This window comes from Gopherus evgoodei, chromosome 6 (assembly GCF_007399415.2).
Source record: "Gopherus evgoodei ecotype Sinaloan lineage chromosome 6, rGopEvg1_v1.p, whole genome shotgun sequence".
Lineage (NCBI taxonomy): Eukaryota > Metazoa > Chordata > Testudines > Testudinidae > Gopherus > Gopherus evgoodei.
The window spans coordinates 38,884,867-38,902,631 of record NC_044327.1 but is presented as its reverse complement, the minus strand read 5'-3'; the positions used below and the strand labels follow the sequence as shown (position 1 = coordinate 38,902,631).

General features: G+C 36.6%; 1 protein-coding gene across 3 annotated transcripts in view; it reads right to left on the bottom strand.

Moving 5' to 3' along the window:
• ALDH1A1 (aldehyde dehydrogenase 1 family member A1) overlaps positions 1-17,765 on the bottom strand; it is an 88,490-nt gene that overhangs the window by 59,965 nt on the left and 10,760 nt on the right. The window contains exons 2-4 of one of the 3 annotated variants that reach the window (XM_030565836.1): positions 9,980-10,080; positions 9,658-9,765; positions 6,633-6,746 (exon numbers count right to left, since the gene is read on the bottom strand). Coding sequence is in view for 1 of the 3 variants with exons in the window: in XM_030565835.1 (XP_030421695.1) it covers positions 5,952-5,995 (44 nt within the window). In the remaining 2 variants the exon portion in view is untranslated. Of the gene's footprint in view, positions 1-5,951; positions 6,011-6,632; positions 6,747-9,657; positions 9,766-9,979; positions 10,081-17,765 lie in introns of those variants that run through there. The other 2 variants (XM_030565837.1, XM_030565835.1) reach the window with 2 other exon arrangements.

Here is a 17,765-nt window from a genome sequence, read left to right as displayed (position 1 = left end):
AACCCGCATTGTTAGTAACAATTGCTGCCAAGTAGTTTTCCGCATTCCCTACATGAACATTTGTTTCAAAGCCAAGATTTAGACAGCCTCAATTGATTTTACATAATTGCTTTGTGTGCTTTATAAGCCTGTGTGTCTGTGGAAGATTATGTCCTTTATTATGAAAGTCTTGTATGTAAAAATAACCCTTTCTCCTTTTTTTTGAGAGTTTGAGGGAGTATTTAATAAATACTTAAATGAAGTACAGTTAAAAATTGTTGATAATATGGGATCGGTAATGGAGAGTCATTTGTTCTCCTACTTACCTTCACATTTAGCTTTTGATTATGTACCCAAATGTACTTTCCAAGATAGCCCGTACCCACTTTTTAATTGGCATTGTTAGAGGCGAAATTAGTGTAAGTTGCAGTGCCATTTGTTGGATTTGTTTTCATTTGATTTACACGATTTCAGAATCGTCAGATTAGAAATTTACATTACAAATCACATACAGTCTGAGATCAGTACTCACTTGCCACACAGTACAGGAGTAAACATGCAGGGTATGATTCTGATCTCACCTGCACTGCAGTAATTCAGGAGTAATCCTGCTGAACTACATAGAGTTAAACTGTTGTAAAACCAGTGTGGGATCAGTATTAGACCTTTTGTCTATTCTTGAGTCTGGCCTCACTGCCATTATTCACACAAGTGTTTCCATTGACTTCAGTAGGAACTACCAGTCTGAGTGAGGAATTACAGGATCAGGACCCCAATTTGTAAAATCTGAAGTGGAATGAGCAGGGTCAGGAAAATTCCATCTAAATCATAAGAATCTTTGTTATAAAAAATGATTGCCCATAGGGCTTCATCAGGCAACATTTTCAGATTAACTTGCTGTACAACTCAAAATATTATCCAAGCCATGTAATGAAAGTGTGTGGGGGAGGGGTACAAAAGAAAAGAAAAGAAAACATTATTCTATTTACATTTTGTAAAGCATAGCTGAGCATTTCATCATGTCCAGAGCAGTTGTTTAAAGATGGGCCTGAATCAAAACAGTGGATCTGAACACACTCAAACTTTGGATTTCGGATTTTGAATCCAAACCCAGATCTGAATTTGTAAAATCTAAATTTCACTACTGACTGCTAACTTTATCATGGACCAAATAAACCCCCCACACCTGGATTTTGAGAGATACTTTATTTTTAAGGTAATTAGTAGAATTTACATTATCCCATTGTTCTGTAGTACACCTCTAATCCTCAAATTTAAATACAGTGTAACTAACTTCATTAATTAATCATCTGACATACCTGTTTCTCATGTATTTGGTTGTTTTGTGATCACATGTATACTGTTTGCTGAACCAGTGATATACAGGTTCCAAGTCATCTGCATCACTGATAAGCAAAAATTAATAAACAAAGGCAGAACACTTTATTGTAATTTTTGGAAATACAGTTTAATTTAGGTGCTAGTCCTGCTCTGCATGAAGTTAATCAGAGTTTTGCTATTGTCTTCAGTGGGAGTAGGATGGTCTCATTTAATTAAATAAATATTTTTAAAAATTAATATATTTTGTGGCAAATAATATGAACATACGTTTAATATATATTTGAGCCCAGTTATAAAACTCAGTGAAGGAATGGCATTCCTATAACACTCACTTATACAGAAATGGAAAACAATCCTAAAGCAAAAATCAAACCTATCAATTAAAAAACTAGGAATTAATTTGCTAGTTTGTTGGAGGAATGCTGTTAGTCAGAAGAAGTATAAAGCAAACCCAATTAAAGTACACAGTAAATCCTAGAGATAGCCTAGCTTGCATTAAGAACCCCAATGTGTTTTAATTTTCTGCATGTATTATAGTGACACTATTAACTATATCATCCAAAATTAGAGTTAGCACAAAACAAATCCCTTTCCTGTTTTAAAATTCTGTTTTTAATTGCAAGAATATTTCACAAACTCAGAATAGTAGCATCACCGCATGCAGCTGTGATTTCACATTCATTTAATACATGTGTTTCATCTTACTATTAGGGAAGTAGACAGACAAAGAAAATTTAAAAAAGCCCCTTCTCTAGGTATTGGCTTAGAAATGTGTATATTTTAACGCATATATTGGTCTTACAAAAGGTAATACGTTATCTACCTAGTCCACTCATTCACAAGAAAAGTGTGGTACAGACATTTTCCAAATGTTAAGACAGCTGTTTATTTGCAACATAAATATTTTCTCCCCTTTACTTTTTATTTTTATATATATTTTTAAAAATATATAATTGTTTTTTCTCTATAAAATGCATGGTTATATAATGAGCGTACCTTTTAATCTCACACTGTATATTTCATTCTGTTCTATTTAAATTGTACATAATATTGGCTAGAATAATGCTCTGAGGCAAGTTTTGGTCACTAATGGATTCAGGCCACTCGTAATCTATATAATCAAGAATGTAAATTAAATCCTTTTATTGCCACTTGTGTGTAACATTATCTGGTTGGGGGCTGCCCAAATATCTTAAGAGGAGAAACAAACCCTGATCCTAAAACAAATCCTTTAAGAACTTACTATACTTCAAAATGTTTGAACTGAAAAGAGAGATATTTTTGTTTGATTATTAAATTTATCAGCTAACAAAGTAGTTAATGCCTCCTTGTTTTCCATCATTGTACACGAGAGAGAATATGATGGCTGTGCACTGGAAACGTCAATGTTTCATTTAATATTTGGTTCATGTATCCCAAGAAAAATCAGTGTATGCTTATAAAGTTTCAGTGCATATGATTTTTTTTTCTAAGTTCCTGACAACAGTGTCTATTGTAGAATCCACACTATCTCCTACTACCAACTTTATGGTTTGAGTGTGTGTAACAGACAATGTCATACTGTACGTACAATAACTATGGTTATACTAAACATAATTATAAAAAATATAAAGAATTATACATTAACTGAATTAGAACCCAAAGTCATAGCCCCTGATCATGATGATGATAATAATCAAAAAGTAATTTACCTGCAGAATTAGCAAATTGTAGAGCAAACAGAGAGGCAAAAGTGAGCCAGAGGTTGTTACAGAGCGCTCTCCAGAAAACTAAGTTTCTTTTGATTCCCAACAATTTGGGATGCTTCCCTGAAAACAAGTGGCACATAGTCTAGGTGATGTGTCAGGGTAAAAAGTGATGATAAAGATTAAAGCTGCATGAACCTTCCATGTCGTATCCATCTTGGTGAACTCCCAGTAACTGCAGTGGGAATTTTGCAAGAGTAAGGTGAGCAGAATTTGGCCTTTCATATCCAACCTGAAGTTCAGCCTAGGTTTGCAGTGGCTCATAAACCACTGTTTCTTACAAACTTGGAAATGGGTTTTGCACAAAATTTTTTTCCTCACATAGATGATAAGAAAGACTTCATCTCAAAACCAAGTTAGACATTGCAGATACAGCAGAGGTTCGCTTGGAGTTTTGGAGTTGATTAATACCTGAAAATTCCCAGCAAAATAGAAATGAAAAAGGTGTGTGTGGTGGGAGGTTTATCAAGCTCCATGCAAACTGAAACTGCTGAGGCTAATAAAGACAAAGAAGGGCCTGAGGAGATACAGAAGATATGCTATATAGTGGATTGAAATATACTTTAGACTGAACATTGGTTGTATATGTCCTAAGCTATAAATAGAAACAAAAATGTTAAAAACAGATTGCAATAGGCAATATGGGATTCTTACTTTTAGCTCTGAATATTTGTCTATTATATTTAAGTATGTTTCAATATTAATGAACAGGATTAATCCTTCACCCACTGACTTCAATGAGAGCATAATCAGATCCTTTTATCACCTTTGTGTCATTCAGTACACATATATCTGGAACATCCAGGTTGTGCCAATAAAAGTAAAATATGCTAATATTTCCAAAGCTAATTAAATCACTGTAAGGCTTAATATTTGCTGGGAGTTGGAAGACAACTGTGAGCATATTTTACATATTTCTAAAATTATTTTCCTTGTTTTTTGTTCCAACCACATCATATCCATTGTTGGGTCTCTGCATCGGCTCCCAATCTCCTTTTGCATCAGTTTCAAACTTCTTCCCCTTAGCATAAGGCCCTCAATAAATCTTCCCACAGCTATATCTTGTCTCATATCACTTCCCTGCTCATGACTTACTAGCTGTGATTTCCCCCTCTCCCACACAAGTAGCTCTGTACCTCCTGTGCAGTCTCCATTGGGACTGGAATATCATGCCTGATGCCCATTTTCCATACTACTTCATTGTGCACCTTATAATCTCTCCACAAGACTCTCTTCTTTTGGCACCCTTTCTTTGCTACCATCTCACTTGGCTTGCACCATCCACCAAGTCAAATATGTGTATTCATTTATTTTCAAACATGAGAAGTGAAGCTAACAAAATAGATTCACAACACTAAGCACATCTGACCTTACACTGTCACTCTCATAATCGTTTTCCACTTATCCACTCCACAATTTGTTAACTTTTATTGCGTAAAATCTCATCTCAGGAGCAGAAACCTCTCAGTTTATGTGTCTGTAAGGGGCTCTATCTACTTACAGAGCTGTAGAAATAATAACAATAATAATACTTTTACACAGATATGACTGCATGATGCAGTTAATCACATAGAGAAATCAAAATTCTCTGCACTGAATACTTTTTTCCCTCTATACAATTTGTTGTTTATTCATTAGGATTGTCGATCCTACTGATGGTATTAATGGAATACCAGCACATCTATGCAATAAGTCATGGAATTCCTTGCTGTTCCCTCCTACCCACTCAAGATTGTACTTAGTAAAACTACGAAATGCCCATTCTTTCAGAGGAAATTACAACATTCAAGTGCCGTAATGTGCAATGAAGAGTAAGAACAATTGTAAAACTAGGCGGTAGTGCTGCTTTGTGACTAGGCAAATTTATAGCTGCATATAGTATTCATAGTTCAAGAGCATTCAGTCTTTTGAGAATTGTATCATGTACTTTCGGTTCACCTAATGCAATTAGACGTGTTTCATCAGAGACCACAGATTTTGGGTGGAAGGATAATCAACATAAGACGCTTGGAAAAGCAAAGTGTATATGGTATTTAATAACATTAATTGTATGACTGACTCCCTCTGTAAATCTGTTTGTGATACCACATATAAAAGGATATTATGTGAAAATTATATTAGATTGGATTGTAATAAGTATATCATGCATTTTCAGGGCAGCCATGGCTGTAAAAATAATTAATTTAAATGAAAGTCAATGATGCATCTTTTTTAAAATATTCATTTGTGTATGGAGATAGAAGGATCGATCTTGCTCTCATTGAAGTCAATGGGAGTTTTGTCCTTAACTTAGAGAATGAGAACCATAATAGTGAACTTAATGCAATAAAGTTTTAATAACAAGTTTCAAACTCATTTGGTCAAATTAATACTCAGTGCTGCATTTTATACTGAATTAAGAAGTAAAGATAGTTGAATGATACACATAGATGACTCATTCAGTGACATCTTATTTTTATGTACAATATCAAATTGTTTTGACTTTCTGAGTTGTGGTTAGAACTAGGAGAATAATAATTAAAATTATTCACAGATATTTTGTTTGGAAAATGTGAAATTCTTAAGTATCTGAGAAATATTTTTCATAAATACATGTTTATTTCACATTTGCCAAATGCAATCTTTGTGAATAATTTTAATAATTTCCCCCAATCTAACCACACATCAGAAAATCAAATAGTTTACTGTAGTATTTTCTCCAATGTGAAAAGAAAAAAGTTTTCAGATCACTAAACTTTACTTAGTAATTTGAAACATATTAGTAATGATAGTGCATGTTAAAAAACAGGAAAGAATAGATCCTCATGCCCAAGAATGGACTTAAATATCATCATAGTAATTGATTAAAGATATTTATTGTGTACTGAAATGTTATTTAGTGTGTACCTGGAGTCGGAGTGCCAGCGAGGAACTTCAGCATGAGCAATCATGGTAGTAGGTGCTATGCCTTGTAGTAAACATTTGTCGTAATGGGATCTTATGTTACATAACATGTATCTGTTTGGCATTTGTTAATATGTGGTGGACCAAGCTAAAGAAAGGAAAGTACATTGGCGAGTGTGGAAATCCATTATGGGCACAGAAACTCTTTGCTTTGTTGTCCTACAAATTAATTAATTGTCAGATATCTGTCTGCACCATCAACACATAGTAGTCAAATTTCCCTCTGATAAAATACTTTATAGTGGTTTTCTCTTTACTGCATCTCTACTGTACCATTAGGAAAACTCCCCTTTTCACTGAAGTATCATTAAAAAAATTGATTTATCTTTTTAAATAGAAAGTGGTGAAAAGACTACTGGTAATAATCACATTATGCTAAATAGGGCTTAAAATTAGAAATACGTCAGACCCGTTTAACACAGATTTCCCATAAAGAAGTCCTAAAAACTAAAATTTCATTAGGTATTGGTTTGTTTTAAGAAAGTCGCATGCATTGCAGAAGTTACCCACCATGTGATGAAACTGTTATTATAAAATATGGATATTAGCCTGAACTGCACACTTTGTCAGTACAGTGGAGCTACAATTGCCTAGGGTGTGGTTATCCCCTGTACGTGCACATACCTTGCAGCCAGTTTTTCATATTTTCAACCACTGTTTTATTTGTTAGACCATGAAATACCATTCGTGTGTCCAAGTCTGTAATCCCCCTCCAGATATGAAGAAAACACCACTCAACTGCAAGGAGAAAACAGATTCAAAGACTAACAAGAGGCCTACTTCATGTTGAAAAGTGCGTAGCCAATGCTGTTTTCTAAGAAAACACACTGGACTTGTGGGGAAATGATCTGACGATCCCTGGGCCTGATTATCCACTCTTTTACAATGCTTTTATGCTGGTGCAATAAAGTGGACAATCAGGCTCTTTGCATTTAAACTTACAATGGTATTTCCCTCATTAGATCCTTGCCAAAGACAATAGGTTGCAAGATAAAATATACACTGCTGAAGATAAAACACTCCAAATCAGTGTAAAATATTCCAGTTTGTAGGAAATGGTTTATGGAAAACTTTGAATTTTCAAGCCCCTTGACAGCATACTTGTTAATATTAAAAAGTTGGAGAAGTCATTAAGATCACCGACTATATCTCTGACCTTTGAAGAAACTGACAAAGTGGTAAATATACTGTACATGCTTGAAATGGTGCATAAAATGGAATCTGTTAATTATTGTTGATGTACTACACAACTAACACAAAATATTCATTTTAGTTAAGAAATATGGTGCTACAACTTGAACATTGGACTCTGTTGTTACTGTGCTTTCAATACCTTTCCCCTGACTTCTTAGACTTGCAAAATTCTATGGGTGTTAACACTGTATATGTATGTTATGTTTTAACATTCAGGCTACACACACACACACACACAGTTCAGTAAAAGCAAAATAAATATTGTCTTCTACTCACTAATCACTATTTTAGTTCTCCAATGGTTAACTTGTAGCATAACACTATGTACAAAAAATACCATTGTTTTGAACTTTATCGAATGTTACAGAAACTAACAATGTAAAGTCCACTGCAATACACTCATCAGCTTCAGGGTCATAGGGGGTAACCTACCAGCACAACTGAATCATTTGAAGCAGCTTCTACTAGCAAATCTGTTTATCCACTAGACATACGGGTGTTGTTTTTTTGGTACAAAGCAGTGTAAATAGGATAATGGGATGTGAAGGACAAATTATAAAGAACAGGGAGCTGTAAGTGTTCTAGGTTTTGCTGCTAGACAGACAACACCACAAAGCTGCCGATACTGTTGATTTTTCTGACATACAAAAAAAACATATCTCTAATCAAATGCAAACATTATTCTGAAATTAGTATGGTATATGTTTATTACAAATAAAAGGGTACGATCCTGCATTCTGTATGTCTTGAACAATCCCAGACTTAGTTCAGCTGGAGTTGTAAGTGTGCAGAGAAACCAAAATCAGGCCTAAATTTTATAGTAGATAAATTACATAATCTTTTAGATTGTCATTTCTCTCTCTTAAATAACAACACTTTTCTACAGCAGCTCCATTTAACTGACTAGAAACAAACATTTGTGCTAGCTAATTATGTTCTAAAGTTGTTCTCCAACTGCAATGCTGTCTCTATACCCCTCCCTCAGTGACTGTTGTTGGGAGCCAAGGATTCTGTATGTTATACTGAGATGTATGCTATGCTTTGAATGGTACATTTTCAGGTGCCTTGCATGGCAGTCTGACATGGGCAAAGGCAATGAACAGTAATGGGACTTGTGGGTCTAATCTGCTGCACATAGTGCCAGATATCTACTCCAGTAAAAGTCAATTTTGAGGGATCCACAGCATATTAATCTTACACAAGAAGTAAACTCCATAAAGAACAATGTTACAAAAGGGGAAACCTTGATTGCTTTTCCAGAGATTTGGAGTTGGTAAATGGACATTAATATTTTAATACTTATTGTACTTTTTGAGTAAACCAACAAAGTATACATCCATATATCTGTATGTTATGGCTATTCTTACAAACTCTCCAGCATACTGACATTTCATTGAAATTGACAAGACATCAAATAGCAATAATGTGTACAATTCTTAATCTTACCTACTCTGTTGTTTCAAATCTCTTTGATTTTTAAATTAAGCCAACATGTAATTTCTAATATTTCAATTAATTGTTTAAAAACATTTCACACTGTGATCTAAGACACTTATAGTAAGAAAAGAGCAACTGGAAATACAAGACAATACCATCTGCCACTAGTTACTAATATTGAGTCAAGAGCCATTACTTGAAGTATTTTCTTTTAATAATAATTTTATAGAATTATTAATAGAAAATATTTCAAGCAATAGATATAAAATATTTTACACAAAAAAAGGATTTGAAGATGAACTTTGAATTACTGTATAAAGCACAAAAACATCAGGTAAATTTAAAGGGCAAACTCTTTAATAAGGTGAGCACACTTTGGCCCTAAATTAACTTTTGTAAGAAAACATGATTTTATTTGAAAATCTAGTAAAAGCAAACTTCCAGTAAAGCCTTTCAAAAGAGATATTAGATTTCCCTATTTTTCATGCCCTTATTTGGTCTGATTATGAATCTTGCACTTTGTTCCTCATTACAAATTCCCTTTCTTCCTCTTCATTCTGGTGCTGTGTTTCATTTAAAAATCATGTTTGGGGGGGTGGGGGAGGAAGCAAAATATTTTCCTAAACAATTAAGGTCTCTCTCTCTTTTTCTCAGCAAATGTCCCTGATTTTTCAGTCTGTGTCCTGCATATCATATGTCAAAGATTATTGACATGTTTTTAAATTTCAAAGATACTTGCATCTGCATTAAGCATTTTAGTACTTCACAAATAAATTTTAACACTAATTACAATCTTAAATTTTGCACACCTTCACACAAAGCTGTCAGTTTTATTTAACCATTGCTATAAACTTAAATATTGGTAGCTCATATAATATGGCATAACATTTCTTGGAGGGCTAAAGCACTATAAACATTCTACTTTGTATGTGTACTACTATGCTTTTCTTCTTGGAACATGCATCTTATCAAATTCAAAATGTACCATACTCAGATAATCAAGAGTCCAAGGCCTTACCTTTACAACCAGAGCTTGATTTCCCAGATCTGCTAAACTTCACTTCCACAGCACACTCTGCCTTCAGGTCTGTGATCAACACTACAGTCACAACACCAGGCATGACCCCTATATATACACAAAGCAGTAACAGCAACAAGTGAATACTTAGATTCCTACTTCAATCCCACATTTATCAAGTGATATTACTCATAGAAAGAGATCCTTCAAGCAAACATTTAATCTGCGTTGAATTGGGAGGGATCTTGATGATACACTTGGGAGAAAAAGCAGCTTATTATACAACAGAGCAGATGAAAATACCCACAGCTTTTGCACGTACCACTCATTCTGTTAACCATGTAATATACATTGTCATTTTGACGTGTAGACCATTTCTCTTCCTCCATCACCTCCACGTCAATCCAATTCACTCATTCTTGCCTATGATGAAATGGAAAAAAAGGAAATATGGAAAGATTGTTATCCTAGATCTGCATTTGTGGGACATTTTAAAGCCAGTTAGATTAACCATTGGGAAGATGTTAGTCTTGATAAGAGAAGCCCCACTGGCTTTCTGTCTCCCGTAGACAATGAAATCACATAGTTGTGTCTGTGCCTCTCTGTTTGGATTGTTCTATTTTAACACATAACAGATTGAGGGCTGCCTTCTCTTCCTAATTAACTCAAGTTAAACTAATGAGAGAGAGGGGGGTGGGGGGAAGCTAGGAAGAGAAGAGAGATCATGAGTTGGAAGGGATTGAATTACAATTTAAAGGGGATGGAGAAAGGGGAAAAACAGATTGATACAGTTAGGCTGCATTTTTGGAGGTGGCATGTTTGCATGGTTTCCAAGAAAAGACAAAGACATTCTGTAAAATTACTAAATAAATATATCAAATCCAATGTTGTGTTAGATTCCTGCTTCTTGTTAGGAAGTATTTAAGCACCTACAGGGGAACAGCTCAGATTCCAAAATCTGGATATTGCTATCCCATCAGCAGCTGTTCCTACCTTGCACCCATCTCTAAAAAATACATGATTTATTGCCACATTTATTTTTGCCAACCAAAATACTACTTATAGTTGCTAAATGTTCATGGAAGGAAGTGGTATCTGACCATTTTTTATTTTTTTTTAAACTTCTTCTAAACTGCCAGCAAAATGGCAGGTTTGTATTATTCTAACCAAAAATTAAAGCCACCTTTCCTTATGATACCAGTTAAAAATATACAACATAACAAAAAGTCAGGATGGAAGGATCTAATTGCAGTGCTCACACACAATGCTTTTTAAGATGTAAGTGGGCATAATTTGCGGCTTACAAGAATGTGTGTATGTGTGTATGTGTACGCACACATTTGTGGAAAAGAAAGAAATCTTAATCTTCAACTTTCATTACTATAATTACATCTCTATGCACTGATAGTTTTGTATAAGATATAAAACAGTTATATGAAAGCATATATTTTTGATGCCACTTCTTTGGAAGACTTCCTAGGTCTAGGCATGAATTTAAGCTTCTGGTGATCTTAAACATAAACACAGTAGCCCTGATTTTAAACTCAGTTATACCAGTTCTACACTGCTGTTACTTCATTGACTAGAGGGACTACTCCTGATTTATACTGGTGTGAGACAAGAATCAGGACCAATATGTGTGTGTACACATGTGTGTGTGCTGTGGGTGTTAACAGGAACATGTTCCGTGCCTAGCCTCTACTTTAGTGGAGGCATCAAATTAACTAACACACTTTTCTGGCTGGGCCTTCCGGTATCTCCTTTCTCTTCTTTCCAGTGCCAGAAATGCAAGCCTCATGGCAAGCAGAAGAGGAGCCAGTAATGTTTCTACTGCAGTTGTAACACAGGCAATAACACATACCAGAGAGGAGAGCTTCCCCCTTAAAATACACCACAGACTGACTGTTCAAAGGAGAAATCAGACAGAGTGAGAAGATGTTCAGACTGGGAAAGCAGAGGCTGAGGAAAGACAGGGAGTGTCAAGCCAAGAAAGGGGGAATAAGTGTGCTGGGTGACAAGAGGGCCATGTCAAGCTTGGAAAGGGGAGGTAACGGTGCAGGAGGAAATGTCAGGCTATGAGAGTATGGTGAAGATGGTTTCAGGCTGGAGAGGGTGAAGAAGGACAAGTGAGAAGGGAGAGTTAAGCTGTAAAAGGGTGAGGTAAAGAGTAGTGTGAGGCTGAAGAAGGGAAGAAGGGGATGGGGATTCAAGGCACCAGGTCAAGCTCGGAGAGTGGGGGAAAATATTGCAAAGCAACTATTCAGAGGCACAGGAGAGGGGTCAAATCTGAGCTGTTGGAAAGGGGCTGGGTAAGCAGAGGGAGGAGTTTCAGTAGGAGTGGAGAGTGGAGGGGTGAGTTGTCAGGACAGAAAAGGGGAGAAAGGGAGGGTAGATGAGGAAAGATTTATCAGGATGGGTATGAGGCTGGAGCGAGGAGAAGACCAGATTTGGGGTTCCTCTGCTTTCAAGTCATTATCATCTTGAAAGTAGGAGTTCTTGTCCAAAGCTCTGTTGTCTGTGTCTGTCTCTCTGCCAGGGCTCTGACTGAGGTTAATAAAAGCATTGGCTGGTTTAGCAAAAGCCGAGGGGATGTGACAGGTAACTGAGAGGGAAACTGCCCTCTGCCTTTGGCTCACTGTGGTTATTTGTGTCTAACGAGGCCAGCTCGTCGCCAGCCTCTTTGCAGATGAAATGAAGCGATGGGCTGAAGCAGGGCAAAGGAGGCGCCGTGTCCTGACAGGCTGAGGTGTGACCTGATGAATCCTAACCATCCCGGACATCTTCAGAAGAGCAAGTGGAAAGACAGGAGGGGGCTGGAGGGGTGCAAAACCAGAGACCAGACTTTGGGTAGGGGAGAAGGGGTTGGGGAAGGAAAAAGGAAAGTGAGATTATAGATCACCTCCTTTCAGATTTAATACAAAGCACACTTACACCACAGCCACTGGCTCTGGGATCTGGAACTTCCCAAGAGGAAATATTTTGCTGAAAATATGTAATCATTCTCCCTTCATGTAGTTAAAAATATCTCTGGATAGATGTCTCTCATCCAGGTACAATTTTCAACAGGTTTTTTGCATGTAGTATTGTGAGGGGAAAAAAAGGTTTTCTTTCTAAATGCGCTCAATAAATCTGCCCCCAAAGACATGCCTGGGAGGACATATAGCTTGATTTTCAGCTCCTGTAAGTACACACTGGTGTGCACTTGTATATCTGTAACTCTGTACTTACTTTGCACATCCAGAGGTGTGTGCTGCTAATGAGTAAGTGCAAATACTCATTGCACACACGAAAACATCTTTACATCTGAACACATCCATAGTCATCAGCATTTGAGCATTCACAGAAACTGTGTGTGAGTTAAAATATACACAATTAATAAAGCTGCTCATTTGACATGGTAAAGAGATAGAACTAATAATTTTAGTTTAAAACCTGAAAGTTATTGGCACAGAATATTTTAATTATTATTATATTATTAAATTATTCTCCATTTGAAAAGTGCTAAATAGCTGCCATTAGTAATTTAAAAATAAATAAAGATAGTCTAGTTAGATCTGATAAAGCATGTTATACATTCTTAAATTACAACTACATTAGAGATCTCCTATCATCGTTAAATAAACCTGTATAGCAAAAAAAAAAAAAGTGTGACAAACACTATGGTCCTGATTCTCCACTGCCATGTATCTTATGTGGTCATTTACATATGTGGAAAAGAGGTGTAAAATGTTACCATTCTGATTTGGTTTTACATTCATTTTACATTCACTTTTTACAGGTGTAAAAAACTAAACAAGTACAGGGCTGTGTATATTAAGGCCCCAGGATTTTTCTATGAAAACTCCTAATTGTCACTGGTTTGGTACAGAAATCATGGCCAGGACAACTATACAGCTTTAGGGCCTGATCCAATGCTCACTAAAATCAGTGAGAGTCAGTGGTCATTGGTTCAGCCCAGAACGAAACTAACCAAACTCTTTCACCACTTTCTTATACCAAGACATTTAGAACCCTGTGCAGCAATCATAGGACTGGTAGGGACCTCGAGAGGTCATCCTGCACTCATGGCAAGGCCTAAGTATTATCTAGACCATGTTATACCAATATTCTTATTCTCCATATAGTCACACATATTAAAAATACATTCTCACTTACTGATAATTATCCAAGACACTCAGTGATTTTTAAGGCAAGATAGACACTGGCCTCCACATTTGCCAATGTAAATAACGGAGGTCTAATTGAGGCAGGATTGTTGGCATTTTCATTGTTTTTCCCCTCACAAGAAAAAGGTTTCAAAAATTGATCAGGCTAGTTCATACAGAAATGCGGGGGGATCAGGCCTGAGCCCTTTGGAAAAACCATCTGTAATATTGTGACTTTATAGCTGGGAAATGACTCTTTTAAAATATGAGGGGGAAATGCATAAAATAAATGTTACAGTATTATACTTGATAGTTCTGGATTATGAAAATGAACTAAAGTTAACTGTATGATCACTGGCTGGAGTTATTTCTCACCTCACAGTCTCATTGCCCAACAGAGGATTGTTCACGTCAATGTTTAAATCTAAATATGTTTGAAAAAATGAGTGGAAAATCTTTCCCTTTTGCTAGTGAACTATTATCAAAATAAATAGGAAGGAAAGGTGTGTGCGTGTGCACGTGCATGTGGATATGGTATGGGGGTGAGAGGGAGGCTAGATTTATGAACCAAAATCTATAACATTTTTTCAATGAAAATTATGTTTTTCACAATGCATAATTTCTCACAATTTTACTGAGCAAACTGTTCTTTCTACCGGGACATAAAAAACATTACTTGAATGGATGTGTTCATGAAAAAAGGAAAACAAAATGATGGACAAAAATGACTATTGCCCCACCATGACTACATTAGTGTAATGTGAGACCATTCTGTGCAAAATGTCAGGGGAGCTCTAACGTGCTCCTATGTTCTATGTACATATGATATCCTTGCAGTATAGCTTACACAGATACAATAATCAGATATGCAACTATTTAATTTAGAGCTACATTGTCCTCCTGTTTTATTTAGCTAAGTAGGGACGTTTGTTCCTCATCCACCCCCTTGCTTGACCTATCAAGACCTGAGGGCTGGTTGGAGCGCAGCCCCTACTCTTAGGATATTCTCCTCTGTGAGAGGGGCAAAAATGGGTGAGCCCTCGGCTATGACCCCTCCCCCTTCTTGCTGGCCAGCGTAGACATACATGGTAGCCTAGGCACAAAAGAGAGATTAAGAAGTTCCCAACCCAAAACCAAACCAAACAAAACAACACAAGAAATGAAAAATGTTATTTTTTCCCATAGATTTTCACTAAAAACTGAAAACTAAGAACTTTTTGATTTTTTTAAAACTGATTTTTTTTCATCCAAACCCCAGAAACTTCAAAAACTATGCAAAAATTCTACAATTTTTTTAAAACAGTGTTCTTTTTGACAAAAGAAAAACTATAAATGGAAAAAAAATATGACCACCTCCGTAAAATGCCTCCTGGGTTACTCTTGCATGGTGCAATTTATGTACAATCCAATGCTCAGGGCTGTGCCTCTAGTCATGATCTTGTGCTAATGTAGACAGAATGAAGGGCCTGAGTCTCCTTTAATGTCAAACAACTTAAATCAAAATAAGGAGCAACTGCATTCACATTATATGGAATTATGCCAGCATGAGAACCGAATCCAATGGTAGCCACTTAGCACAAATACATTTTGTTTAACAGTTAAATACAATTTGCTTTGCTTTCACTTTCTCCATTTCTGTTAGCCTCCTATGACAAACAAATAAGTAGAGAACAGTTTGTTTTACTCAGCAAGTTCCCCTGCATACTCCTGGCTAAGGTGATCAGATGTCCCGATTTTATAGGGATAGTTCCAATGTTTGGGGGTTTTTCTTATGTAGACTCCTACTGCCCCCCACCCCCGTCCTGATTTTTCACACTTGCTGTCTGGTTACCCTACTCCTGGCACTTATTCACCTCTCTCCTGCAGAACAGGTGGAGTTTATAGGCTCTCAGACTGTAATTATCACTGTTCAAGCCTGCTTCTTGAAAAGAAGTTAAGTGACACTGTCAAGCCATTAATAATCTTTCCCATGTATAAATTAGTCATATACTTATCAGACAGATCATAATTTAAGATGCAAGTTTTGCTTTCAAATGACATTTGACATTCTTTAACATCAAGCCTCTCAAGAAGCTATTATCTAAAAGACTAATCATAACAAAAAAAAATTCTGTCTTGCAAGCCACTACTCTATACCCGAAGGCCTACGAATCTAGTAACTAGTCAGTCACCAACTTTATACTGTGTTTCACCCCATGTTGCAGAATTATGCGTGAGTAACTCAGCTTTCATTTAAATAACATGTTGTTATCCCTTTTGATTGTGCAACATCCTTAAAACTGTGAACTAAGTGTATAGGATGCAGTGATGACTGCCTGAGGCTATGTCTACACTAGCACTTTTGTCAGTATGTGAAAAACACCCCTCTGAGCAACATAATTTACAGCGACAGAAGTGCTGGTGTGGACAGCGCTATGTCAGCGGGAGATGCTCTCCTGCTGACATACCTACTGCTGCTTGTTGGGGGTGGGTTAATTATGTCAATGGGAGAGCTCTCTCCTGTCAGCATAAAGCGGATAGTCAGGAAATCTTACTGCAGCGTAGCTGCTTCTGTACAGCTGTATCACTGTAAGGTCTCTAATGTAGACATGGTCTGAGCCTGCAGAGAGCTAAGACAATCACAGTGAGATAGGTGAACTGTCCCACCTCATTTAGGGCCCCATGATTCAGTTGCTGTAGAATCTGGTATTTTTTCAAGATGCCACAGAATACAATATTTTACCATGAAATTTTTTATTTTGCTGCTCCCAAGCAACTGACATTTTGTTTTCTGGCTCCCTGACCTGGCAGAACCTGCCTGAGGCTGCCTCTTGCTCTCCAGCTTTCCTCATGAGAGGGAATTAATTGGCACACGTGCAAAAGGAGTTTTTTTGGTAGATGCCTGAACAACACTGAGGGGCCAACAGCAAGGGACTGGCGCTGAGACATCTGGTAAAAAAAAAATACTGTTGAAAATAATTATTGATGAATTTTATGTCAATGAGGATTTCCAGCTATGAGCCACAATTGTGTGTGATTTGTGGGAAGGGGATAAGGGCATTTTCTGCTAACATCCTCACCGAATCCTGCCACAAAATGTAAAGGTTGTGCCATAGAGTACAAGGGCCCTGTCTATACCTTTCTTCTTCAAGCTTTGGGGCACAGAGGGCTGTGAAAAAGTTCTAAGCAGTTAGCACAGATTTGGGTCTGTTGCTTATCTCAGACCAGTTTTGCATCAGTGTAACTACACTGATTTCAAATCAAGATTTAGACCAGCGTTAGATCAAAATTAGGCCTGAAGAGTCCAAAATGATGAAATGTTATACTCTTTTTTGGTGTTTGGATTGCACTCATTTTAGTAATTTGCACATATTTTAATACCTTTTATATTCCTGGTATTTTTAGGTTCCCCAGTTGGAATGTGAGAAAAATAAACATGATCTAAGATTATATTTACTAAAGAAGATTTCCCTGTGGATGGTAATACACTATGCAGTGGGGAAATTATTTTGATTTAATTAGGTTTGCTGACATATGGTGAAATGGTCATATTACATATCACCCTTTCACTCAGTCATTTTCAGACCAGTGGAGGATGAAGGACTGTTTAACATGTGTCCATCAATTTCCATCCTCATTCTTCTGAAGGTCTTGGAGCCAAAAGCTCACAAGAAGTAGCCAAATCAGGCTAGTGAGAACATAGACAAGACCATCCTCTGAACCATGTGTCTGGCATGATTGTACTTATCATTTATGAAGGTTTGTTCATTTTGGTCACATACATGGCAGTGACAATGAAGTAAATGTCTCTAACTTTCAGATGAGCGGCTAAAATTGTATCTAGTGTTAAAATGGCTATAGCAGGAAATAACCTCACAAGATGAATCACATCCTGTCTTTCAGAGGTTAAGTAGTTCATTTGAGTCTAAGCAAAACAATTGGAAATTAAGGTCCATTTGCTATGTAACTAGATGGTATTTATTA